Here is a 25306-nt window from a genome sequence, read left to right on the forward strand (position 1 = left end):
CTCAAAAAAGTGCGCAGCGCGTAGCCAGCACCCAAGGAAGGCGATCTCTGTCTCCATCATTTCCTTCTCAGGACTACTTCAGGACTAGGGTGCTGAGGGGCGCAGTACCTGGACCATCCTACTGTGAGTGTGGGTTCCCCAGAGTGTCCGGCCTCATCAGTGCGGCCAGGGAGATGAGCGCAGCCTCTGGCCTCCAGGGCAGTGCTCTCCACTCTGTCCCTGTGCCCACACGTGGCTGGGGGTGACAGTTAGTCAAGGCATCATAGTTTGTTTCTGGAGGTGCAGCCTTGGGAGAGTAGGGAAACTGAGGTGAGGCTCATGTGGACACTCCAAGAGCAGCTTGGGTCAGAACTTCCAGCTAACATTCTGCAGGGAGTCAGCCCTGGGACAGAAAAGGTGGAGGCAACCTGGGAGGCCAGGGTTGGATGCAGAACTTCCCCAGGAACCCTGTGGAGGAGCAGGCTAGGGCCCATTCAGGTGAATGGAGTTTGGGACAAAGGATGGAGCAGGAGGTTACCTGTGTACATGGTCTGTCCAAACGTCCAGGCTCCTTCCACAGGAATGTAGCCTTTTCCACTCGGGCAGATCTCGCTGAATTCAGCTATGTAGAGAGGTGCTTCAGCTCAGAGCGGGGAGGGCCTTGCCCCCTTCCTCTCTGCCCTTCTTTCCATGTCACCTTGCAGAGCTGACCCTTCGAGGATCTGGAACTCTTGGGCCTTACCTGAGTCCTCAGACGGGCAGAGGTCACAGGCTTCTCCCCAGCTAGCGCCCTGGGTGCAGCAGCATTCGGCCTGCGTGGTGTTCTGGCCCAGGACGCTGGAGCAGGGCGCATGGCCATTCTGCCCAGAGTAGCAGTCCATGCGGATGGGGGCCGGGGCATGGTCCCCCGTTGGGGCCTCAGGGATACTCTGACCTGTGCGTGACAGATGCTTATTACTGTCTGTTCATGACCCTCTGAGGGGTCAATAGTCCTTCACTTTATTTCTTAAATTTAACATTTGTGTAGCACTTTACAGTGGAAAAAATGCTGTTACCTGTATTACCTCACCGATGCTCTCGACAGCCCTAAGAAGTGGCCTAATTATCATCTCAAGAAATTGAGGCTTAGAGAGGCTTGGGGTCTCACCTCCACTGTGTGATTAAACTATTAAGCAGTGCGGCAGGGATCTGACCCCAGTTCCTCCTCACCGAAGCCCCTGCTCTTTGCGGTACACCACCCCGCCTGTCTCCTGTGATGGGCTGCCCCCAGTCGCTGGCATGCCACATGGGCAGCCCTGTGGTCCATTCTGCTTCACAGGTACCCCAACCCCTTCCACCCTTCCTTGTCTCCCTCACTTTCCCCCAAGGCAGTGAAAGCCAGCTGAGTCCTAGTCCAGCCTGGCGTGAGAGGCTGAACCCAGTAGCTCTCGGGTGGGGTGGGAAGTGGGAAAGGGAGAGCCCAGTTTAGCTCAGCTTCAAGTCTTCTCTCATCCAGAAGGTTCCCAGGGATTAGATGGATTCAGGGTCCCTCCAAGGCTCAATCTGTGGTCCCTGGGGTCATCCTAAGTCAGCATCAGGGTTTCCTGAGCCTCCTCTAGGATCGTCCTGGTTTCACTGCCTGTGGCCCTCAGCCTCCTCACCCCTCCATGCACCAGGCCCCACCTGTACCTCCCTATGCTGCCCCAGGCCCTGGCCCAGTGTCCCCCTCAGTGGCTAGAGGCTAGAAGAGGGATGCAGAGGGACACGTTCTCTGTAAACCTCTGAGTCGCCATGGATAATGCATCTCCCAGGCCTCACCTCCAGCCCCCCGCGGGCGGCAGTGCCCCTCCTGGGCATCGTACTCCTCCAGGTCACTGGCGCAGAGGCACAGGAAGGAGCCCTCCACATTCTCACAGAGTGCGGCCCCACACACCGCCAGCATAAGCTCACACTCGTTCACGTCTGCCAGGTGTGAGAACAGGCTCATGGGCAGAAAAGAGGCAGCCCGTACCCCTTGCCCCCGACTCCGGCCCACTGCCCCCAAAAGAAGCAGGCTAGGCCTTGGGGAAGAAGCAAGAGTGAGTATAGATTTGCGGGGAGGAGGAACTGATGGACAGAGGGCATGGGAAGGAAGAGAGGAGAGGAGTGGCAGCAAACGGTCACAGAAGTGCGCAAAGAGGAAGGGTTACCCCTCAGTGCACATTCTCCAAACCTCCTGCCTCCTGAGGCCCTGAGGCTTGAGGACACCTGCTGTCCTGCTGGCAGAGTGCGGCTGTGCTTCCCCTTACCCGCCCGGCCCACATGCCCCTGGGCGGGGAGTTGAAGTCTCTCTCTTCTTTGAAGCCTCCCTTGCCCATGCTCTGAGGACCCATGATGGAGCCACGTGACCAGGACCAGTTCAGGAGAAGGACCCCAGGACCTTCCCTTCCCTGGCCCAGACCGTGGGTAGCCCACAGGCTCCTCACCCACACAGTCCCAGCCTGAGGGAGAGATCTCGAAGCCCTGGTCACAGAGGCAGCGGAAGGAGCCGTCAGTGTTGTCACAGAAGCCGTGGCTGCCACACATGGTGTCGTTGGTGCACTCGTCTATGTCTGCGGGACAGTGGGAACCACGGTAGAGGGTGTGTGCGTGTGCGTGTGTGTGTGCACTCTCTCACACACACGCACACTCTCTCGTTCTCTGCTGAAAATACTTATTCGGCTTATTGGCACCAAGACCTGTGAAAAGCAGCCTCTCAACCCTGTTAGGGATAAGAAAACCCTAACATTCACAGTCCTGTGGCATTTTTCGTAAGCTCTGCTGGATGGAAAATATACAAACTACAATCAGCTGCAAAAAAATCGTGTCCTCAGGAGAAAATCATGTCTCGCTCAATATATGAAAAATAGGTTTTCTCAGCCCTCTCTCTTCTCTCTCCTCCCTCCCTACTCACCAATGCAGTCTCCGTTCGGGGCCATGTGGAAGCCAGGCTGGCAGTCCAGAACACAGCGGTAGGAGCCAGGGCTGTTTTCACACTTCCAGGCGCCACACACCGGGTCTCCATAGTCCTCACACTCGTCGATATCTGTCCCCAGAGCCATGCCATGAGAGAGGACAGAGATGGCCAGGTCATTGCTCTGGTCCCACAGGGTCAAGCCCCACAACCTCCAGGGTTCTTGATCTGTTCCAAATGACTGTGCTCAACCCAACCCCAGCACATCAAGGTCAGGACAATTTCCCCTGCCCCTGCAGGGCTGAGCATCTGGGAAGAGAACCGTATGCTATTTAGGAAGCAGTGAGCTCCTAGCCTTCTGTGACACTCCCTTTCCTCCGCCGCCCCATCTGTCTCCTATCCCTACCAGCACAGCACTGTACTTCTCTTTACACGAAGCCTTCAGCATAGTGTATTACAGAGAGCTGTCTTCATATCTGTCTCCCTTGCTCAATTTCAAGATCGTCCTTAACTGTCTATTTGTCCTAGCAAAAGACATTGAGCATAGCAGGTGTTTAATGTCTATTGAATCAATTTGGCCTTTAAAACTAGATTGTGTGCCGGCACGAAGATGCTGGTTGTCTTCATTTTGTCATCCTTGGACAGCCCCTGAGCCCTGAATCTCAATACATGCACTATTTGTTGGACACTGCATCTGTGGAAAGTGCTCTGCTCCACGGGAGCTGAGGACCAGGCAGGGTAGAGCCGGGCAGACATGGGCAGAGCCCTGTCCCCTCCCCCCAGAGCCCTTACCCACACACTCTCCACTCTCCGGGGAGGGCTGGAAGCCAGTCTCACACAGACAGTTGAAGGAGCCCTCGGTGTTGACACAGTGCCCTCCCAGACACGGGTCTGTGGCGGCACACTCGTCCACATCTGCAGTAGAGATGGCTGTCAGCAGACCCAGCCATGGGTCCCTTCCCTGTTAGGGTCCTGTGTACCTTCCTCTGGGCCCTGAGGAGCCCATAGGAGAGGCAGGGAGTGGCTTATGTAGGAAAGGGCTGGAAGCCAGAGGCCAGGCTGTGGGAGGTGGGCGCTGGGGTGGGGGTGGGGGGTGAGGGGGGGCTCCTGGAACTGAAGCTCTGTAAAGGGGAGAAGTGACACTCGGAGTTTGGAGTTGCCTGCTGTCAACGTCGTGAGGAGGCCCTGGTGAGAGACTGAGTCCCTCCCTCGCTGAGCACCGGGCTTCCTCACATCACTCCTCGCTCCCATCTTCTCCTCCCTGGGCAGGGCCGTGAGCACTTGCTTTCCGTACTGGTATTAGAAGGGACACTACTCTAGTCTTAGCCTCTAGCGCCCATGCTCCTGGCCGGTAGAGGTAGCTGTGCTGGCTTCTCACCCAGGCAGCTGGTGCCCCCCTCTGCGCTGACGAAGCCGGGTGCGCACAGACAGAAGAAAGACCCGTGGCTGTTGAGGCACTCGCCGTGGGGTGCGCAGTGCTCCTCCCCCATGCATTCGTTCACATCTGCAGGGAAAAGATGGGGAGTGGGTGTCTGCTGGGGATGTGCCTGCCTCCCTACACACTCATGCCCCCCAACCCCAGTAGGGTGACCTGGGTCACTCACCCTCACACAGGGTGCCATTGGCCAGCTGGAAGCCCTGGGGACAGAGGCACTGGTAGGAGCCTGCGGTGTTCTTGCATTCCCCTCCCAGGCAGCTGCTCTGGGGGTCTTCACACTCATCCACATCTGCAGGGCCACACAGGGGAGGAAGACAGCCGATGGCAGCACCTCCCAAGGACAGGAACCAAGGGGGAGGTTTCCAGAGGACCTGTCACCTGCCTGCAGAGCTGGACCCACAGGGGCACCATCCCCTCGTGAGGCAGCACAGCTGGGAGAAGCTCATGAGCGACTCTTGGGGAGCAGGATGATGGCAGCTCCTCCAGCCCCAGCAGCCCCCCACCTGCTGGGCTTCACCATGGCCCTGACAGAGGGGCATCCCATTTGTGTCCTCTCCCACATGGAGGCTCATACCTTCACAGGAGTCACCCAGGGGGCTGGGCCGGTAGCCCCCATCACAGTCCTTGCAGGAGAAGGAGCCAGCCGTGTTGGTGCAGACTCCCGAGGGGCAGACTTCCGGGAAGGCACACTCATCTAGGTCTGCAGACAGACAGTGCTCACCCAGGGACCTAGGAGGGCTCCCACTCCCCGGGCAATGCAGGAACCTCACCGTGGCCTCCCTTTCTGAGCCCCTGGGGGGTTTCCTAAAACCTCCTCCCTAGAACACTCCCGGGACAGCCCTGCCCTCAGCTTCTCTCTTGTCTCTGTGACTGGATTTTCCTCTTGTCCTCACTCTGAACTTGGGGATTATGATAATATAAGCTCTTGTTGGGGCCAAGTCCATGTATGGGGTCCTCTAGCCTAGCCTGGAGCCCCTCGACATCAGCCCCAAACTGGGGACAAATGAAGTGTTCTTCAGGAGGTAAGACTGCCTATATTCTGTCCCCTTCCACCACTGCCTCCCCAGGGTTACCTTCACAGGCAGTGCCGTCTTCATTCACCCAGTACCCACTCTCGCAGGCAGAGCAGGTGAAGGAGCCCTCTGTGTTGAGGCAGAGGCCTGTGGGGCATGAGGCCCGGTTGGCACACTCGTCCACATCTGAAACAGGGCATTGCATTCTGTGTGGGACTCTGCAGGACAGACAGGCCAGGACAGCCAGAGACTGGTGGGTAGGCAGGGGTGGGGGAAGGACAGGTCTGGGCAGGGATGTGTTAGGTCAGTGTGGATAGGGATGCAAGGCGAGGGGTGGATTCAGGGCACCAAGCGTGGTGTGCAGAGGGGAGGGAGCCACAGGCTGGATTGGCCTGTGGAGAAGGGGTACTTCAGCATCTCTGTACCTCGGCAGCCCTTCTCATCTGAGGTGACCTCATAGCCCTGCTCACAAGAGCATCTGAAGGAGCCTTCTAGGTTGGTGCACTTTCCATGGGCACAGACCCCGGGGGTCAGACACTCATTCACATCTGTGGGAGAGAGGTCCTAGATGGTGGGCTGGCCTCCTCCCCATGCTGCAGCCCCCACTGGCAAGCTCCAAGCATCTCAGTTATGAGGCCGGGAAACCAGCCTTCAGAGGGGCCGCAGGCCACCCGGGGGACGCCATGAGGCCATGTTCCCTCCTCCCACCTAGGCAGGGCAGGCCGTCCTATCCCCCGGGCTCACTTCAGCCCTATCTAGTAACTCAGAGCACTCTGCATGTACCCACGCAGGGGGCCAGGTCCCCCAGCCCTGGGGCTGGTTTGGCTCATCTGAGGATACTTGGAAGGATGTGTCCAAGACCCTTGACTCCCCTCACTGTGTGTGCCAGGAACCCTACATGACCTCCTACCTGCCAACCCAACAACCCACGATCCCAACCCAACAAGCAGCTTCAGAGGGTGGGCGGGCAGTGTGGAGAGAGGCCAGTCATGCCGAGGTGGCTGAGTGGCAGCCTCAAGGGCCTGGGAAACGTCTGCCCTCTCCAGAGCCTCAAAGCGTCTATTCAACACTCCGTCCCTCCCAGCATTCTGAACCCGAGCCTTTCTTCCTGAGGGGGCTGCAGGAAAAGAGCACACGCCTCCTACTGCAGACCTGCTGCCCTTCTGAGGGAGGAGCACCCCGCTGTGCGGTGGGCGGGCTGTTTAGATGCTGCTTTAGAGGTGCAGAAGAGCAGGAGACCCCTCCTCCCTGGAAACTGCAGAGGGGCCCCATTCTAAGACCCTTAGGCTCCTCGCTCCACCACAGCATCCAGCTACTGAAGCTGCTGGGACTTTGGGCAGTCACTCCAGAATGAATACGGCCAATGAGCAGAAAAGGGCCCCACCCTAGCTGATTCAGAGGGCAGAGCCCTGGTGATTTGTGCCCAGCGTCATCTGGGAACCCAGCTAGATCATGGAGGACAACAGCCTCCAAGCCACCTCCCTCTGCCCACCTCTTTCCCTCTCCGTGTGTGGGCTCAACCAGAGGTCCCAAGGCCGAATGGCCTGCTCAGTGCCTTGGCCAGCAGCCCTCACCTACACAGCTCCCACTCTGGCCCCGGTAGCCCTCCTCACAGGCCAGACAAGTGTAGGAGCCGGGGGAATTGACGCATCTCCCATCAGGGCAGGTACCGGGGTGACGGCATTCGTTGATATCTGCAAAACAGCAGCCCCTCCCTTGGTCATCCCTGGGAACATAGCACATGGGTAGGTCTGTGACACAGCAAATCCTTGTCCCTGCCCTTGGTTGGGGAGAGGGATGGACAGACAAAAACTAGGAAAGAATGACAGCTGCCCTGTGTTCCCAACTCCACCTCTCACCCACTGTCCGGGACAAAAGAGGGAGATGGAATAACTTAAAAATTAGAAAGGGAGACTCCCTGGGTGGGTGCAGTAGGCTGTGGTTACCACCAGCTGTGGGAGGGTCAGAGGATCCACTGTTTGGGATGGGCTTTCATCTATCCCCTGGCGAATTCCTAATCCTTTAGAAGCAGTGACCATTACTGGGATGTGCTTGGCACAGCAGCTCACTGGATTGCCAGAGACTCCAGAATAGATCATCAGAGGGGCAGCGAAGGCAACTTGGGCTTCCTTGCATCAGGAAACGAGGACCATGGAGGAAGCCCCAATCTTGGATATGACCAAGACCAGCCCTGAGGCTGAGTGCAGACTGCAGGGTAGAGCTGGCAAAGCTTCTCTGCTGCAGAGTTGTCAGACATTTCTTCCAGCCAGGAATCACGTAGGGATCCTGGCACCCACTCTGCTGAGATCCAGGAAAGTCAGCCAGAAGGGGTGAGCCTGGACACCAACTGGACACCCAGGGGATGAGGGGACCCAGGAAGGGAGAGTGGCAACAGGAAGAGGAGGGAGCTAGTTCTCCCCGGAGCCGTGGAGAGGGCTCTTCCCCATGTAACCTGGCATATCATGGGCTTCATCATCAAGGCACCCAGGGGACCTGGACTGAGTGAGGGAGGTCCTGTCACAGGGTCTGAACTCTGAGTCAGCACTGCCGGAGGACATTATGCCCCTCTGGCCCGGTATCAAGGCTCTGGCTCACTCTTCACAACAGGTCCATTGGCCAAGAAAAGAGGAGGGGTTCTTCTTCCTGAATGGGTAATTGTCATTCTCCTAGAGGAAGTATACCAGCTTATGCAGATTTAGAGGTCCTACTGCCCGAGAGGAAGACCTACTCAGCACCCATGGAGGAAGTGTGGGAGGCAGGCCTAGGGTCCGAAAACAGGCTTTCTGCAGAGGGACTAAAGCCAGCAGCTGTCACTGCAGGAGAGGACATGGACCCTAAAGGGGAGGGTGAAAGTGAGTACTCGCCGAGGTTGTTTGGTTTCCAGAAGTCAGGACACATCAAAGCCCTCTGTCCCAGAGGACTGGGACCCTCTCAAGCCTAAAGTTTCTGCCTGAGGGTCCAGAAGACAGGGACATCGCCACAGGACAGGTAGTTTTTCAGGTGGGTCTCTGCATTGAGAGTCCCACAATTCCCATATAATCTTGGGGACACTGAGATAAGGCTCATCTCTGGCAAGAGGGCAGCCACAAGTAGGTGCCCCAGCCCCTATTTGAGTTGTGGTGATATCATCTTAACTATTCTAAGGGCTTCTGTAAAGACAGAGATGGAGAAAATAAAGGATCTAAGATGAGTAACTTTGGCCACCCAAGAGACAGAGGCCAGTGCCATGACCTGTTGGCCTTGGCCGAGGTACTTGAAGGAGGATGGACAAAGCCACTGAGAATAAGCAGCAATCCCTGTTTCAGGGATGCTGGATGACCTCTTCCAGGATGAAGAGAACGAGATTGAGGCAAAGCTCCTCCTAAATCCATGCCAGGAAAAATGAAGTCTTCAGACCTTTCCTGCAGGGATCAGGCAACGTGGGAAGGAGACAAGGTTTGCCAGGAACAAAGGGCCCTGAAGTCTGTCCTGCCCCAAACAGGCTGGGCACATCTCTTGGAGATGGTGTGTGTAGTGTCTTAATGCTGGGCATTTAGGATGCATGTGGCATTCCAGCTCTCCACTTTCTGCACCATGGTAAGCTGGTGCCTCCTAGTCCCTTGTGGTTGGGTGGGGCCATGAGACTAGTGAGGGCCAATGAACTGTGAGTGGGTATGATATGGATATTTTATGGACCAAACCATTTAATTTGTGCAACGCTCCAGAGTGCTCTTTTATTCTTCCACAGAGACTGGCTATTCCTTTAGCCTACATCTCCAATGAAGAAACATGGGGCAGAGCCTCCAGCTGACCCTAATGGACATGCGGCACTGATGAGATAGAAGCTTGGCTGCTGCCGGGTGTGGTGGCTCGCGCCTGTAATCCCAGCACTTTGGCAGGCCAAGATGGGCGGATCACCTGAGGTCAGGCGTTCAAGACCAGCCTGGCCAAAATGGTGAAACCCCATCTCTACTAAAAATACAAAAATTAGCCGGGTATGGTGGTGGACACCTGTAGTCCCAGCTACTCGGGAGGCTGAGGCAGGAGAATCGCTTAAACCCAATCGGGGAGGAGGTTGCAGTGAGCCAAGAGACTCTGTCTCAAAACAAACAAACAAAAACAAACAAACAAACAAACAAACTTGGCTGCTATGTCAATAAGATAGGTGCTGTTTGTTAAGGCAGCATAACCTTGTCTATCTTGGCAGGCCGCTGCTGGTTCCCTTCCTCAGACCAGAGCCCCAGCCAGTGATGATCACATGTGAACGGGAAGGGGAGGGCAGAAGATGAAAGCAGCCCCTCAGACTCTACCTGAGACAGGGAAGGGCTCTCCTGGATGGAAGTGAATATCACTGAACCATTAGCCAAGCCAATTCAAAGGAGCCAAAGGAAGATTCTGAATGAAGCAGCTTCTATCACCAGCTACCCTGAGGCTATCCCACCAGCATCTTGGTGCCTGGACTGGAACCAGTCACTGGATGCAGAAATATTCCAGTTTTTCTGCCTGGCCTAGGGTGTGAATGTTAATCTGAGATTACGGTTTGTTTTGGAGGGTTTTAATACTCTGTCTTTGAAGCCTGGAGCCATCTGTCTTCTTCCTGTGTTCCCAGCCCAAGCCCGACACAGCTGGTGCTCAACAAACGTTTGCTGACCAAAGAGTGGGAGAGTACGCCTCAGACCTCACCCTTCGTCTTTTTGGTATAAGGCTGCTGAAGAGACCCCAAAGGGCCCATGGAAACAATCACTCCAGAGACCAGCTTGCCAAGCTGCTGTCGGTTTGCTGGGAGAATCCTGGAGCTTCTCTAACCACAGATCAGCCTTTGGATGAGGAAATGTACAGACATTCACCTCTGCTGCTTGTGAGAGCATGGGGTGGGGGTGGGGAAGGCACTCAGGCAGGGGCCAGAAGCTCAGGTGACCTTGGTTATGGCTGGGCGACATGAAAGGCCCTGGCGGTCTGCAGGGAAGTCTATCCCCTGTCCGTGGGAACCTGGAGTCCCGGTACGACGGAAATGCCATTGAGACTGCTGGACGGGCCTCTGTCCAGACCACTCAGCCTTTCACCAGAGACTTTCAGTTTCAGTGGAGAGAGTGGTTTCTGAGTTGGAGAAAGAAGAAAGAGGGAGAGGAAATTGACTGGGCTCCCAGGGTGATGGGCCGGGTTTGTGGTTACCGATGGAAACCTGGAGAAGTGTGCGAGCTACATCATTCTTTCTTTCAACAGACTCAGAGTGTCTGCCCTGGGCCAGGAACTCTGCCTGACCTCCCAGATGAGGTGTGTGTCTAGAACCTTTCCTTGGGAAGGGAAGGAGAGGGCTGGGGTATGGGGGAGCCTGGACATGAAAAAGAACTACCCTCTGACGGTAACGTTTCCCCTACTTACTCAGGGTCTGTATGTGCCAGACAGTGCCTAGCACTTTGTATACATTAGCTTATCCAGCGCTCACAAACATCTCTGAGATGGGCATTACAGTTCCATTTCCAGACATGCGTCAAAAGCCAAACCCAAGCCTGTCTGCACCAGAGCCTGTGCCCTTAACACAGACTGGTTAATATAAATCTGATTTTGTTTGTTTGTTTGTTTTTTTGAGACAGGGTCTCACTCTGTTGCCCAGGTTGGAGTGCAGTGGTGCGATCTCGGCTCACTGCAACCTCCACATCCTGGGTTCAAGTGATTCTCCTGCCTCAGCCTCCCAAGTAGGTAGGATTACAGGCATGTGCCATCATGCCTGGCTAATTTTTGTATTTTTAGTAGAGACGGGGTTTCACCATGTTGGCCAGGCTGGTCTTGAACTCCTGACCTCCATGACCCACCTGCCTCGGCCTCCCAAAGTGCTGGGATTAATTACAGGTGTGAGCCACCACACCCAGCCTAAACCTGATGTTTTTAATGTTCTGGTATTCGCTTGGTTCATTTCCTCTCATTTTACTTTTCTTTTTGATAAAGTCTAATGTCAAATTCACAGCGTCATTGTGATGCTTAAATGAGGTAATCTATCGAGGACCTAACCCAGCCACCTGGGACACAGGAGGCACCTGTCAGTGGTGGGTGCCATCACTTTCTGTTCTCCTGAAGATGCCAGGCTGTCTTATCTCCATCGTGCTAAGGAGGACAAGACAGGTGGGTTCTGGCTTTGGTCATGGGTAGGCCTGAGTTTTAAAGGGGGAAGACCAAGAAGGAGTCATTGGGAGGTGACACACTGGGGCTGAAGGCAGAGCTGTCTGTCCTACACCTGCTGCCACCTCTCTGCTTTGCTTCTCTGGACTTTGCTTCCATGGTAGTGGCATTGGGAAGGGAGGCTGCCCTTTCACAAAGTACACAAGCTCTTACTCTGACTTCCAGGCCCTTCTGAAAGCAGGCAAGTCCCAACCAGGGAAACCTAGAGGCTGGGAGGAGTCTCAGCCTAAGCTTGGACCCAGGGCCGTGTTCTTCTTGGACTGTGCCTGGATGGATTTACCCTCATTTCTTCCTGTCCCAGCCAGTCTCGAGAGCATATACCCTGGGCCTCCTACAAGCCTGTGACACCCCAGCCTGACAGGGACGTGGTGGCAGCAGAGCTGCCAGGGGTCTTCAGAGCTGGCATGAGATAGGCGCGGGTCTGTGAGGAGTCCAGTTAGCAGTGTCACAGCACCTTTTGGCTGGGTCTGGGAAAGAGAAGGATCTGGGGTCCCTTCCTCCCTCCCTCCTTTCCTCCCTTTCTTCCTTCCTTCCTCCCTCTAGCATTTGTTGGGTACTTATCAGGTGTCCATGCATGGGCCATCTAAAGATATGGCCCAGCCCTCAGGAGCTCACAATCTAACAAGCTTAACAAGAAGGCTGACACTCCCAGACACACCGACTCTTCCTCTGCCCCATGAGGAGAGCACATTTTTCAAGGCAAGAGGGCAGAGGTTACAGAGATGTTCCTAAGGTGTCATGTGGATAAAGCTGCTCATGCTCCCCTGCTGCAGCTGGCAGACAGGATGCCAGAATAGCACTGAGGGGATGGAAGGGCTCAGAAATTCCCATACGTGTCTCTGTCCATAGGCGTGGGCTCAGCATCAAGGGGCCGGGGCAGGGACAAGCTAGAAGGCGCGTTGGAGGTGGGCAGTGTTTGGGGAGGGAGAGGTGGGTAGTGGGGTGGCAGGGCGCCTCCCTCCTTCCCGTTCCTTACCTTGGCAGTGTCCTTTCCTGACCATGATGTAGCCCTGATCACACTCGCAGTGGTATGAGCCCTCGGTGTTGGTGCACTGCCCCCCGCTGCACACCCCTGGCTGCTCACACTCATTGATATCTGTGAACACACAGAAAAGCCCTGAGTCACAGCCAGCCCTGGAGGATGGTGGAGGGGGCGGGGTCCTGGAGCATTCCTTCTAGAGGCCAAGGACAAAGGATGCCATGCTGAGGCCTGGGCAGGGAAGGCATGCTTGCTGCAGCCACAATTGGCTGGAGGGGCTCCTGGGCCCAGTCTGAAATTAACTAGCTCAGGCCCCTGATAACCCTGAGTTCCTTTCTCTCAGGGGAGGCTACTCTGGGGACCCATGGGGATCCTTACAGCTGTTTCCTCACCCTCATGCAAGGGCTGGTCTGGAGGTGGGGTGGCAGTCCATATGGTATACCTTCGGAGGCCAAAAGGACTCCCACCCTGCTCCTGGCCCCACTATATCCCCTTTGGGTATGCTCCTGGAGTCCGTCCTTCCTTCCTTCATCGATTGATTGATTGATTGAGACAGAGTTTCGCTCTTGTTGCCCAGGCTGGAGTGAAATGGCGCAATCTTGACTCTCTGCAACCTCTGGCTCACTGCAACCTCCACCTCACTGGTTCAAGCTATTCTCCTGCCTCAGCCTCCTGAGTAGCTGGGATTACAAGTGCCTGCCACCACACTCAGCTAATTTTTTGTATTTTTAGTAGAGATGAGGTTTCACTATGTTGACCAGGCTGGTCTTGAACTCCTGACCTCAAGTGATCCACCCTCCTCAGCGTCCCAAAGTACTGGAATTATAGGCATGAACCACTGTGCCTGGACTCCTAGAGTCCTTCCTAAGGACCTTCTTAAAGGTTAGGAACCAAGCAGCCAGTGAGGGATTGCATTTTAGGTAACCATGGATCTGTAGGGTGTAGTTTCTGTCATTTTTCCAAAGTATGTTGGTGTCCCACCATGGCTCTAAAGCCCAACCCAGCTTACACCCCTCCCCTGCTTAAACTCCTACCAGAGACCCGTGCTACCTCCAGTTCTGCTTGCAGCCTGGCTCACAAGGCCTTTGCCACCTGGCCCAGCTCTGCTGTATTTGCTAATTCATACAAGTCCCTTGGTATAGCCTCAGCTATTGCGGATTTCAGTGGTCCAACCTCCAAGCCTTTGTTCACACAAATGCTTCCACCTGGAGTCTCTTTCCTCATGATGGCCAGCAAATCCCTGCCCCCATTTCAAGGACTGGTTTAAAGCATCACCTCTTGGTCCTCTGGGTTCCCATCCCCTGTCCCCACAGTCAAATTAATCAAGGCCTCACCTTCCCACTCTCCCCCTTAAACTGGGACTGACACAAACACTTTACAGAGTCCTTGTGCAGATTAAATACAATAATCCAGGTGAAGGGTTAAGCACTGTGCCCGCCTGGCATAAGGTAAGCACTGCAGAAATGTTAGCTATTATTATCCTAATGTTAAACCCCATAAAATCCCAGCTCCTCAGCCTGGCATGTGAGATCTTGCATGACCGGCCCCAGCCTGCTTCTCATCTGTTTCCTGCTGCCCACACCTCTCCTACCCTTGCCTAACCTCAGGACCTGTTCCTGAGCCTCTGCCCGCACTGTCCCCTTGCCTGGAACAGCTTCCTACACACCAGCGTGACTGCCTCCCAGTCATCTCCAACCCAGCGTCCCCTGAGGGCCCAGCTCTCAGTGTACCTGTTCATTTACTTGCTTCTTCCCTAATGGGAACATGCCTTACTATCTCAGCATCTCCAGTGCCCAGCACAGAACCCCAGTAAGTGCTTACTGAAGGAATCGAATAATAATCATTTGTTCAAGGACAGTGTCTTCATTTGAGCAATACTTCATAAAACTCCAGTGCACAGCAAAGTCTCCGCCAGAAGGTGGGAAATGCACACTCCTAGGTCCACAGCCAGAGATTCTGATCCTACTCTACTGGTGGGCCCAGGAACTAACGTTGTTATAACTCTTCAGGCAATTCTGGAATAAGTGGTGTTCACTGTGAGAAGCCCTAATCCCAATGAAAGAGAGAAGGGAACTTATAGACAGAGTCATGTGTGGGAACCATTATCCCCTGAGGCCAGGACGACCGTCTGATACATGGTGCTGGAAAACTCCCTCGCTCCATGGAGAAAAATGGAGACGTGAATAGAGAAAGACCAGGTTCTTAACAGCCATACAAAGATGGACTCCAGATGAATCAAAGCATACCATAAAAGGGAGAACTAGAACTCAATTAAGGTACAGGAGAATATCTTTGTGACTTCAGGATATGGAAGGATTTCTTAAACAAAGCCCCCAAAACACACACAAATAAGGCAAAATGGTGAATTTCAGTACATCAAAATTAAGGATTTCTGTTCCAAGAAATGCGGATAAGCTTAAAGGATAGAGGACAAAATGGGAGCACTGCAATTTCTAAACCCAGCCAAGAATCTAGAATATATAATGGACTCCTAAAGAGCCCCAGGAAAAAGCAGCAACCACTATTGGAAAACTGAGCAAAAATGGGAGCCAGCAGTTTACAGATGAGGAAACCCACAGGCTAATGTATGAAGAGAGCCTTACATTTTTTGGTAAACATTTACTTAGATATTTAATATGTAAACAATTTATCTTATTGATAATATAAATTATAATGACATATTAATTATATACATTATTTAAATAATCCATAAATCAGTATAAGTATCAAATCATTGAAGTAATGAGATATTACTTTATGAGACTGGGAAACTTCAGAAGGTGGGTGTTATTCTGGACAAGGCCTCTTCCAGTGGCAGCCAAGCCCCACTGGGAGAAGCACTTAGAGCCAGCCTTGAGCCCCAACTCCCGTCTCCCAGCTGTTGGGGCTGGCAGAGACATCTTGGACATCCGGGCTGGCACGTAGCAGAAACCCGTGTCTGCACCAGTCCTGGTGACACCATTCCCTGCAGCAGCTGCTGCTTATCCCAGGTCAGCTCCCCAGGCTGGGTCTGCAAAGAGCAGTGCCTCTGGCCCACAACACCCACCTAGACCACTGGAGCCCAGAGAAGCCCCCTTCCCTTAGCCTCTCTCCTGACTCCCCCAGCCTGTTCTGAGCCCTGCCCCTTGAGACAGCTCCCCGGAAGGCAGCTGACCCAGTCACCACCGTTCTGCTCACAGACTTCTACTGGCAGCCCCTGCCTGTGAGACAGTGTCCAAATGCTTCAGCCTGGCACTCGAGACATTTCCCACACTGGCCTCTTCCTCCAGGTAGCCCTGCTCCAGTCACACTGCATTCATCATTATTCCCAGAGCATGCCAGGCAATGTTCACTATTTAAGTCTCTGCAAAGACGCTTCCCTCTACCTGGAGTACTCTCTGCTCCCTCCATTCCTATTCATGCTCCATGGTGGTGTCCAACACCCTGTGTGTAAGGGGAGTGTGTCTTTGGAAGCAAATCATGCTTTGGAGCTAGAGTGATTTGATTCTGTTTCTAGCTCTGTCACCACTAGGTATGAGGCCCCTGGGTATTTCAATTCACCTCTGAGCCTCAGTTTGCTAACCTATTAAATGGGGCTAAGGATTTCCACAACATGGATTTGGGATGATGAGCTTCATATAACAAAATGCGTGGGACAGTGCCAGCATATAGTAAGTGCTCATTAAATGGTAGCTATTCTTGGTCAGGTGCGGCGGCTCACACCTGTAATCCCAGCACTTTGGGAGGCCGAGGCAGGTGGATCACAAGGTCAGGAGTTCGAGACCAGCCTGGCCAATATGGTAAAACCCCATCTCTACTAAAAATACAAAAATTAGCCTGGTGTGGTGGCGGGCACCCATAGTCCCAGCTACTCAGGAGGCCGAGGCAGGAGAATGGCGTGAACCCAGGAGGCAGAGGTTACAGTGAGCCAACATTGTGCCGCTGCACTCCAGCCTGGGCGACAGAGCAAGACTCTGTCATAAATAAATAAGTAAGTAAGTTAGTTAGTAAGTAACTAAGTAAATAGATGGTAGTTATTTTTATCTGCTCCAGCTCCAGCACCCAAATAATCTCATGCAGAACTTGCTTCCTCATCTGAACCCTACAGTGTCACCATTCACACCTCACTCATCTCAGCATCGTCAGAGCTTGGCACACTGCCTGGCACATCGGTGGTGCCAACGCATAAGAGCGCAGTGAACACCGCCTGTGATTCTCCCGCTCCTCTGTTAAGTTAGGAGGTCTGCCCCTTCTACTTCCCTTCCCTCCATAATCAAGTGATTGGACCTGGATGGCTTTGGTTTCTGTAGACTGGACCCTTGGAGGATTAGAACCCGAGGGGATCCTGGCAGCAGGAGGATACACAGCTTCCCTGGCCTCCTTGGGGGTCTGGCCAGAACCAGCCATGTGAGCCCCAAGCACAGGCAGGGCCCCTCTTGAGGTGAAGGATTTACAACTGGATTATGAATCTTAAGATGTTGCTTAGAAAGTGCTCCTTATATTATTTGTGAACTTAATCATAAAAATGTATGTGGAAAAAAATGTATGTGGGGTGTTTTGCATCATTAAAGGGTTTGAGTTGGAAGTGTATTTATCAAGGGTCCCCTGGCAGTGGGCCACATCTTCCCAGGGAAGTTCAAAGCCCTACAAGTATCTCCAAGCTGCTGGGAACCTGTGCTCCTCGTTCAAAGGCACGCTACTGCCTGGTCTGCCAATAGTCCCAGCCTGGTGTCCTCATGGGTCTCCCTCCTTCCCTAAAATGAAATCAGCCCCTTGTCACTCGGAGTTTGGGGGCCTGGTATATAGTCCTCATCTCCAGCCATGTCTCCTGACCCTGTGACACTCTTGGTTCCACCCACAATTCCTTAGGGCCTTTGCAGAGATTGCTGGCTTTTGGATTTCTACCCCTCCTTGCCATCGGCATAGGGTCAGCCTCCTCCCAGATCCAGGTCAGAGTTTTAGTCTCTCCTCCCTCAGCTGCTCACTCCCCATTCTGCAGCACGGTGTATGGGGGTGTGAACCCCTGGTTCCTCTTCCACCCCCTTGAGACTGTGGGGCCTGGCCAAGGGCAAGGGTGGACTTGGCTTACCTTGACACTCCTGTGTGGCCTCCGAGGTGGCCAGCGTGTAGCCAGGGTAGCAGAAGCAGGAGTAGGACCCCACACGGTTGATGCAGCGCCCTTTTCCCCTGCAGGGGTCCCTCAGACACTCATTGTCATCTGACCAGAAGGAGGCAGGGAGGGAGGTCAGGGAGGCCAGCAGTGCTGTTCTTTGGGCAACTACCAGCAACCTGCCCACACTAGGGGCTGGGCAGGGGATGGTGCTCTGTGGCAAGGAAGGGGTGAGGGAGTGGAGGAGGCTGCGAAGATGAAAATCTCTAAGGCTGGAAGCCATAAAGTCAGCCCAGCGGGCCCACTCAGGCACCAAAAGCCTGGGGTGACTGCCAGCCCCTCCTCTCTGCCACTCGACTCCTTCCCCCAGTAGCCTCATCATTCCTTTCTCCTTTGAAACCACAGTGGACATTTCTCCCTTATTTGAAAATACTGGGGGGAAGAGGAATGAGGTCCACACTTGGTGATTTATCTTAGCCTCAGACCTCCCCCCAGGGATGACCCTGCTGGAGACATTTACAACTGGGGCAGACCTTGGTCCACCTCCAGGCAACAAAATGGTCAGTTTGATGGGTGGGCTGATCTCAGAGCAGAGGGCTGCCAGGCACAGGTCAGGATGCATGCAGTGGGCTGGCTTCCATGCTCCTGGAGTCCTGGAGACTCATCGGATGGGACTCACTGAGACTAGTCTTCCCCTGAGGGTTAAAGTTAGCTTTGTCCACAGGGACTGCGCTCCTCCTAAACTCATCAACCACCCAGCACTGCTTGGACCTTCTGCTTCTTCCTGGACTCTCAACTCGGCCTCCTAGCCCCTGCTCCCATCTACCCCAGCCGCCAAGTAAGCCCAGGGCACCCAAGTGAATACCCGTGCAGTAGGCCTGGCTGGGGTGCAGCTGGTAGCCGGGGCTACAGACACATCTGTATCCATCTGGGAGGTTCACACAGGTTCCAGGGCCACAGATGTTGGTGGCTCCAGCAGCACATCTATCAATGCCTGTGGGAGCCAGAGCAAAGCAGAGGTTATGGCAGGGTGGGTGCTGGACAAAGGCAGTGGAGCAGGGTGGGGACAATGAGTGGCCAGGGTCTAGGGGCCTCAGAAGGCCAACCTTAGCCAGGCCCTCCCTCCCATACCCATGCACAGCTTGGCCTTGCATAAGACCCTAGGGGACCTCTGCCCAGCACCCCGAGCTCTACCCAGGATGGAGGTCACAGTAGGGCATCCCCCCCACCAAGATCTAATAGATCACCCATATTTCCAGCAAATTTGCAGCAAAACTCCTCCATCCTAACCCCACCCTGAAAATGAGCCCGACTCCTACCCAGTGCCCAGTGCCATCCCTCCCTGCAACTCCTGTCCAGTTTTCCCTGGACAGACAGAGAGACCTGGTGCGTAAGGTGCTTGGGGAAAACTGCCAGGGGAAAATGGGAGAGGTGAGCTGGGGTCAACTGAGCAGAGCCTTGAAAGCCACATTGAGACTGGCCTGTAACAGGGAGTTTGTGAAAGGTGGGGGTGGGTCAGAGCAGTCCTGGAAAGGCCACTCGGGCAACAAGATGATGGATGAACTGGTATGGGAGGTATGGTGGGTCCTTAAAACCTGTTGAAATAATGTAAATGAGAGTCTGCCGTGGGTGGTGGTGATGGGGTGAAAAGTGGGGAGACAGCTGCAGAACTGAAAAACAGTTTGGAGGCAGACTCACTGGGACTCAGGGCTGAGGCTGTGTAGACAGCAGAGACTGTAGCTGTCTGAATGGTATCCCCAATACTAGAAAAGTACCGGGCACTTAGAACATGCCAAATGAATGAACAAATGATGCTTTTGCCGTTGTGTCCACCCTGAAGTCTTTGCCTGGAGCCCACATGCTCAGGGGTCCCTGCCCTGCCCCCATAGCTCGGGAGAAGCTGAAGACCCAAGAGAATGGGTTGGGAAGTGGTCTGTATGTGGGTATACAGTCTGCCAGATTGTACTGAATTGAATGTACACCCAAGGCTACCCTCTCCCTGGGCCTGGCTCCAAGTTTGTGTCCAAGAATGTACACCCAAGGCTACCCTCTCCCTGGGCCTGGCTCCAACCCCTGGGGGTTGTGGGGGCCCTCAGCTGGGTCCTAAATGTCTGCCCAGAGGGGTGAGGTTACAGAAATGGCAGAGAAGGGGGATAGGGCAAAAGGCCGAGGCTGGTGGTGGTAGTGGGGACACTCATGCACATGCCAAGAGCTACTGCTGAGCTTGGCCTGCCCCCTGCCCCCTGCTTCCCATCCCTTCCTCCAGGCTCACTTTCCTCATCAGAAATTCAGCACTCCTCTGCACACTCTGCCTGCGGAGCAGAGGCCAGAGGGGACGCTCCCTGGCGCAGCGCTTTCAGCCAGAAGAGACAGGTCCCGGGAGAGGTCAGTGGGGTGCACCTGGGAAGGCTGGACCCCCTCTCCCCACTCTCTGGGCTGTTCCACCAGGCTGCAGGGGCTTTCTCTTTGCTGGAGGAAATCCAGAATCCCACCATCGCCCTCACCCCCAACACAAGGTGACTGGGTCTCTGGACCCAGTCATGAGGTTAAGAGAGCAGGAGCCCGGGGAGCGGGCACACACGTGTACAGTGGGCAGCGGCTACAACACTCGCCTTGCTTCTCCTGCACCAAGTCCCCAGACAATGAGCCTTTAAGGAGGGCACATTCCAGAGCAAGGTGGATTTGCCAGGATCACCCCCACGCCTGCCCCTCGCCCCCATCACTGTAGCTGACCAGAGGGAGAGGAATGCAGACTTGGTTAAACAACCTTGAGAAATAGAACCATGTTCCTTCCCGAAAATCAGCCCTCCCCGTGGGCAGGCAGTTGCTCGCTGCCAGGGCACTCTGCTGACTCAGGGGAGCGGCCTGAAAGAACCAGGACCCCAGCGGCCCTCACTCCCCATGCTCCCCTTCCTTGAGAGGGACCCCCAGATTCTCCTGGAAGACCCCTGGCTTCCCTCTCCCATGGTGTCCCTTCTCTTCCCCGTTCTGGGCTTGGGCAGTGCTCCAGACTGGGCTCTTATTTTCACAAGAGGGACCCTGTGCTCTTTGTAAGATGAGGCCAGGGGTGCAGAGCCCAGCCGGGAGCCTGCTGGAGACTTTACCTAATTGGAAATGCGAGGGGGCATTCCACTCATGCCCCTGCCCTGGAGTTGGCTCTGGACAGACACAGCTCACAGGGCAGGGTGCAAGGAGCCCCAAAGGTCTGGCTGCAGCTACCTGGGGTGCTCAGGGTCACCAGCACATCGGTGGAGGGGGTCACTTGTTCTTCCTGTATCTCTGGAATCCCCTGTTCAGGCATTGGTGGGGTTGTGGCATTCCCTGCGGAGGAGAGAGGGGAAGAGGTGGGGTCACAGTCCCTTGGCCGGCCGTGGCCGCTCCCTTTTCCCTGGTGCTCAGACTTCCAAGAACGAAGGGTGAAGCCTGGGGTGGGTCACTCCCATGCCTTCCAGTCTCCTGAAAGTTGATCTGGCCCCACCTAGAGAATCTGAGAGCTCTAACAGGCGTTGGAGCACATCCAGTCTAATGCTCTTTTATTTCAGGGCCAGGAGACTGAGGCTTGTAGAAATGGCCACTTGTCCAAGGCCAGCCAGCTTGTTGGAGGCACAGCTGACACCTGGGTTTCCTAATTCCCACTTCAACATTCTTTCCCTTCTGCTTACAAAGTATTTCACAGCTTACAGAGCTCTGCCACAAATACCAACATCTTATTTGCCTTGAGAAGCCACAAGACAGGCTTCAGTGTCTTCTACCATTTTATAAGAAGCATGAGCTCAGCCTTCCAATGTCTGAACCCAACACCAGTGACCGGCAATTAGTGGTTTCAGGACGAGGCCTCCTGGGGGAAAGAGTCTAGCGACCCAACCAACCACCTATTTCAGCTAGTGCTGTCTCTTTGTTCTGATTTATGTGCCAAGTGGTGCCATGAATTTTGCAAAGAGTTCTGTGGCTAGAAAACTATCTGTGAAGTGTCATGGGGTCTCTTGCTGACCTCACAGCACCTTAGGTGTATAGAGAGCTCCCAGAAACAGCACTCACAGGCCACGTCCTTCTCACCCTCCTCTGATGTGTGTAAGCGTGGACCAGCTCACACATAGTAACTCCACTCCTGATTAAGGCCTCTTTCCTTCCCTTCTCTTTTGCCTGGGAGCCGCCAGGAAGAGGGACTCACCTGTGACCCAGGCAGGTGTATGGGTGACACTGGTCGTGACCTGCACAGAAACAGGAGAAGGTCACTTTTGGCTCCTCTGTCGTCCCTGTGATGTGCCACCTTCCATCACACTCACCCCCATCTCTGGGCTTCCTACCAGCTAGCTCATTCACGTTTTCATTCATTCCAGGTATTGATGAGTTCTTACTCTATGCTGGGCATTCTGCCAGACACTTTATACCCACTCACTTCATTAACTTTCTCAACTATCTTATGATGGGAGATTGACATGATTAAATGAGCTGATGTACACACTATGCCAGCTTGGTGTCAGGTACATAGTAGAAAATCAGCAAGTTTGGTGTCAGCTATAACCCTCGCATCTCAACACAGTAACTGAAGCTCTGGAGGCTCACTAGAGTGCCTGGAGCCACAGGGCCAGTGTGGGAAAGCCAGACTGCAGGTTACACTTGGTGTCCCTCAACACAGCCAGTGGACAGAGGTTGCTGAGAGGGGGGACATAACAGAAGAGCAGGCAGAGGGTGGAAAAGGCCCTGGAGGCCCTGTGTCTGTGGGGACTGGAGTTAGAGCTTTGGCCTGGGAGGATGTCATATAGTAGCCCAGGGAGAGAACAAGCCCCCTCGAAGAAACTGTATTTGGGGACAGTCAGGTATGCAGGGTGGAGGGGCAGGGGATAGAGTAGGGACTGAGAGGCTGATGAGGGAAGAAGCAGATCCCCTCTTCTGGAATGTTTTCCTGGGAGGACACCCAGTTTTTCCCAGGGGAATCTTGGGCACAGGGAAGGGAGTTGGATGCGCCTTTCTCAGTGAGGTGGTTTGAGGCTGTTCACAGCTGTGCCCGCACTTCCCCGTACACCACTCCCAGAGGATACCTGGAGGTTCAACTAAACCGGCGCAGAAAGTGCCAGACCCAGAATGAACTGGAAGCAGCTCCACACCTCATCTGCAGTGCTTAAAGCTTGAGTGACAGCCGGGCCTAACAGGACATGTTCCTACTTCCTTTCTGAAGGGGCCCCGGCCCACCCCAAATGGGAAAATGCTTGCACAACGGCTGCTCTGTAAACAGGAGCTGTTGTTATCACTTCGTTTAGGGTAAAACGGTCTTTGGATCAATCCTCGCACTTGGTCATCTCTTCAAGTAAAATCCAACAGACGCTCCATCTTTCTCCCTCTCCTCCGTCATGAGACACTGCCCTGGGGCCTGAGCTGCTACCAGGTCCTGCTCTCTGCCATGCTTGCCCGGCCCCCTAGTGGGAGGACGCACTCACCTGGCCAGCCTGAGAGTCACCTGGAAGGGAAAGGTGACAGCGTGAGCTCAGGGAAGAGGGTCTGGCTGCCGTCTTCCCTCACCGCCACCTGGGCGCCTTCACAGTCTGCGCCCCAGACCACGTCCCCAGCAGGGCCGGCAGCACAGGAAGCACGGACTCTTCTTACCTGCCTCTGCCCCTTCACCCCTGTAGGGACTGGCCACCACACAATTCAAGGACCCCAAGTCTAGAGAGCCTGAAGATAGCTCAGTGCAGCCTCTCTCTTGGTAAGTGGAAGCCCCTGCTTTCCTGTAAGGCCTCGGGTGACAGGAGTCCCACCGGCTCCCGGGCCTGTCCACCCCATCCATCCTGGAGCCACCTCCTTGCACTGCTACCTCCTCTCTCCCACACCTCCCAGCCAGGCTGGGTCACACAGCCCCCTGCCCTGGGCTTTGGGCCAGGGGAACAGTTTGAGGAAGGAGTGGAGTTGCTCCAGGCTTGGCCGGTGTCCTGTGTCCACAACAACTGGGGCTCTGTCCTCACTTCCCTGTCTCTTCCAGATTCCTGGAGCAACCTGACCAATCACATAGCTTGTTGGCCCTATGATGTTCCAGGCCTCCTGCACTCAGTGTTACCAGTCACCTGGGCATGACTTCTCCACGGTTTTCAGGGCACTTGCAAGGAGAGCCTCATACCCAGCCGCCCTCCAGCTCCGTACCTCTGGGGTCCAAGGCCATTGAGCTGGAGTTAGCACTCTGACTCTAAGGCCGGGCCAGGGGTCTGGCATGCAGGTCCTCACGACCCGCCTGCCAGCTATTCAAGCCTGTAGCAAGCACCAGCCCCAGAAGCTGCATGGCCAGAGGGCAGGAGATGGAGAGGCCTGATCGCTGGGGTGGGGGCTGCGGCTGACCTTTCCCACTTCCACAAGCTACTCCCTAGGGCGTGGGCACCTCTTGACCCCATATGGAAGAGGAAGTGGGTGGGGCCTTGCTGTTGTAACAGGCCATGAGAGAAGGCTGCCAGGGTTGGGTGCTGCTGCTCCAAGCTCCCTTTTCTAATGCCACAGAGATGGGATGCCCAGGCACCCAGGATGGACACCCACACTTCTCTGAGGTGCTGGAAACTTAGGGGAAAGGGGAATCCCTCAGGCGTCTCCCCCAGCTCAGATACCCTTGTCAGGGACGGTCCCGGCCTCGAGCCAGGTGTCTGTGATGACCCGGAGTGGCTGTCTGTCTGCTGGCCCAGGCAGTGCCCCGCTGCTCCTCTGCCCTTGCTCTCTTGGGGGCCTTGCCAGTTCCTCCTCCTCGGCTTTCCTCATGGACAGGCGAATGTCGGAGCTGGCATAGGTGTAGCCGTGGCCGGCAGGGCAGATCTCTCTGAAGGCCTCTGCAAAGCCAACAGCCGGAGGACAAGCTGAGAGGTGCTGTTCCTGCAGGAAACCAGGGCCCTCCTTTCCCTCCCTTTGGGAGACACGGCAATTATGGCAGCAAGGAGGGAGGGAGCCCCAGGTTGGGATAAACACGTGAACAGGCAGGGAAGACTACTTTAGTCTTCCAGATTGAGGGAGGTCTACCCAGGCCCGGCAACATGGTCACTAGCCTTGAGGAAGCCCCTGGGCAGTGAAAGCTGGGATGGGGACAGGGGGTTACCTGTGCCAGGCAGAGGGCATTTCTCACACTCGCTGCCCCATGCTTTGCCCACACGGCTGCAGCAGCATATCTGCTTGGTGATTCGCTGGGCCAAAGGCAGGGTGCAGGTGTCAGGCCCAAGCGACCGGTAGCACAGTCCCTGCAGCATGGAGATGGCCTTGTCCGCTGCAACAGACACAGCACGTGGAGGTGGGCAGGTGGCCAGTGGGAGGGGAACACATAGCTGGGAGGGCAGTGGATGGAGGTGTGGCTGGCCACATGCACTCAGACTGGCCTGGCCCATATCTCAGTCGGGAAATTTGGAGCCCTGCAAATGCTCACAAGAACTTTAGAAGGAAGAGGCGTAGTGGAATGTTTCAGCACCTCCCCATGTCATGTGCTTGATGAGACCCGTGACTCCCCACCTGCATGTGGAGAACCTGAGAGCAGGAACTGAGGATGCAGCTCCTTGTCTCCAGTGCTGAGTTTAGAAGTGTTTGCTGAAGGCCCCACGTGTCCCTAGGGTTGAGCAGGGAGCAGTATGTCCTAAGGACCACGGCCTCTGTGGGAAGATGAGGCAAGCTAAGGCCCGATGGGGAGCTCAGAGGACAGGGACCCTATATTGGGTCATCTCTGTCACCCAGGCACCTTCCATAGTGTCTGGTGCATGCAAATGCTTAGTAATGCTTGTTGAAT

The 25306-nt window shown here is 54.9% G+C and overlaps 1 protein-coding gene across 1 annotated transcript in view; it reads right to left on the reverse strand.

Annotated features, from left to right (window-relative positions):
• The window catches only part of LTBP2 (latent transforming growth factor beta binding protein 2), a 125143-nt gene that overhangs the window by 6113 nt on the left and 93724 nt on the right, over positions 1-25306 (reverse strand). The window contains exons 14-33 of the mRNA XM_011981580.1: positions 24632-24796; positions 24153-24368; positions 23004-23023; positions 21737-21776; positions 20785-20886; positions 18431-18559; positions 17545-17673; positions 12474-12593; positions 6916-7035; positions 5767-5889; positions 5402-5527; positions 4903-5028; positions 4495-4617; positions 4269-4394; positions 3683-3805; positions 2891-3022; positions 2424-2549; positions 1777-1920; positions 722-913; positions 518-601 (exon numbers count right to left, since the gene is read on the reverse strand). Coding sequence (XP_011836970.1) covers positions 518-601; positions 722-913; positions 1777-1920; positions 2424-2549; positions 2891-3022; positions 3683-3805; positions 4269-4394; positions 4495-4617; positions 4903-5028; positions 5402-5527; positions 5767-5889; positions 6916-7035; positions 12474-12593; positions 17545-17673; positions 18431-18559; positions 20785-20886; positions 21737-21776; positions 23004-23023; positions 24153-24368; positions 24632-24796 — 2466 coding nt within the window. The remainder of the gene's footprint in view (positions 1-517; positions 602-721; positions 914-1776; positions 1921-2423; positions 2550-2890; positions 3023-3682; positions 3806-4268; positions 4395-4494; positions 4618-4902; positions 5029-5401; positions 5528-5766; positions 5890-6915; positions 7036-12473; positions 12594-17544; positions 17674-18430; positions 18560-20784; positions 20887-21736; positions 21777-23003; positions 23024-24152; positions 24369-24631; positions 24797-25306) is intronic.

The sequence above is a fragment of the Mandrillus leucophaeus genome, unplaced genomic scaffold (genome assembly GCF_000951045.1).
Source record: "Mandrillus leucophaeus isolate KB7577 unplaced genomic scaffold, Mleu.le_1.0 Scaffold228, whole genome shotgun sequence".
NCBI lineage: Eukaryota > Metazoa > Chordata > Mammalia > Primates > Cercopithecidae > Mandrillus > Mandrillus leucophaeus.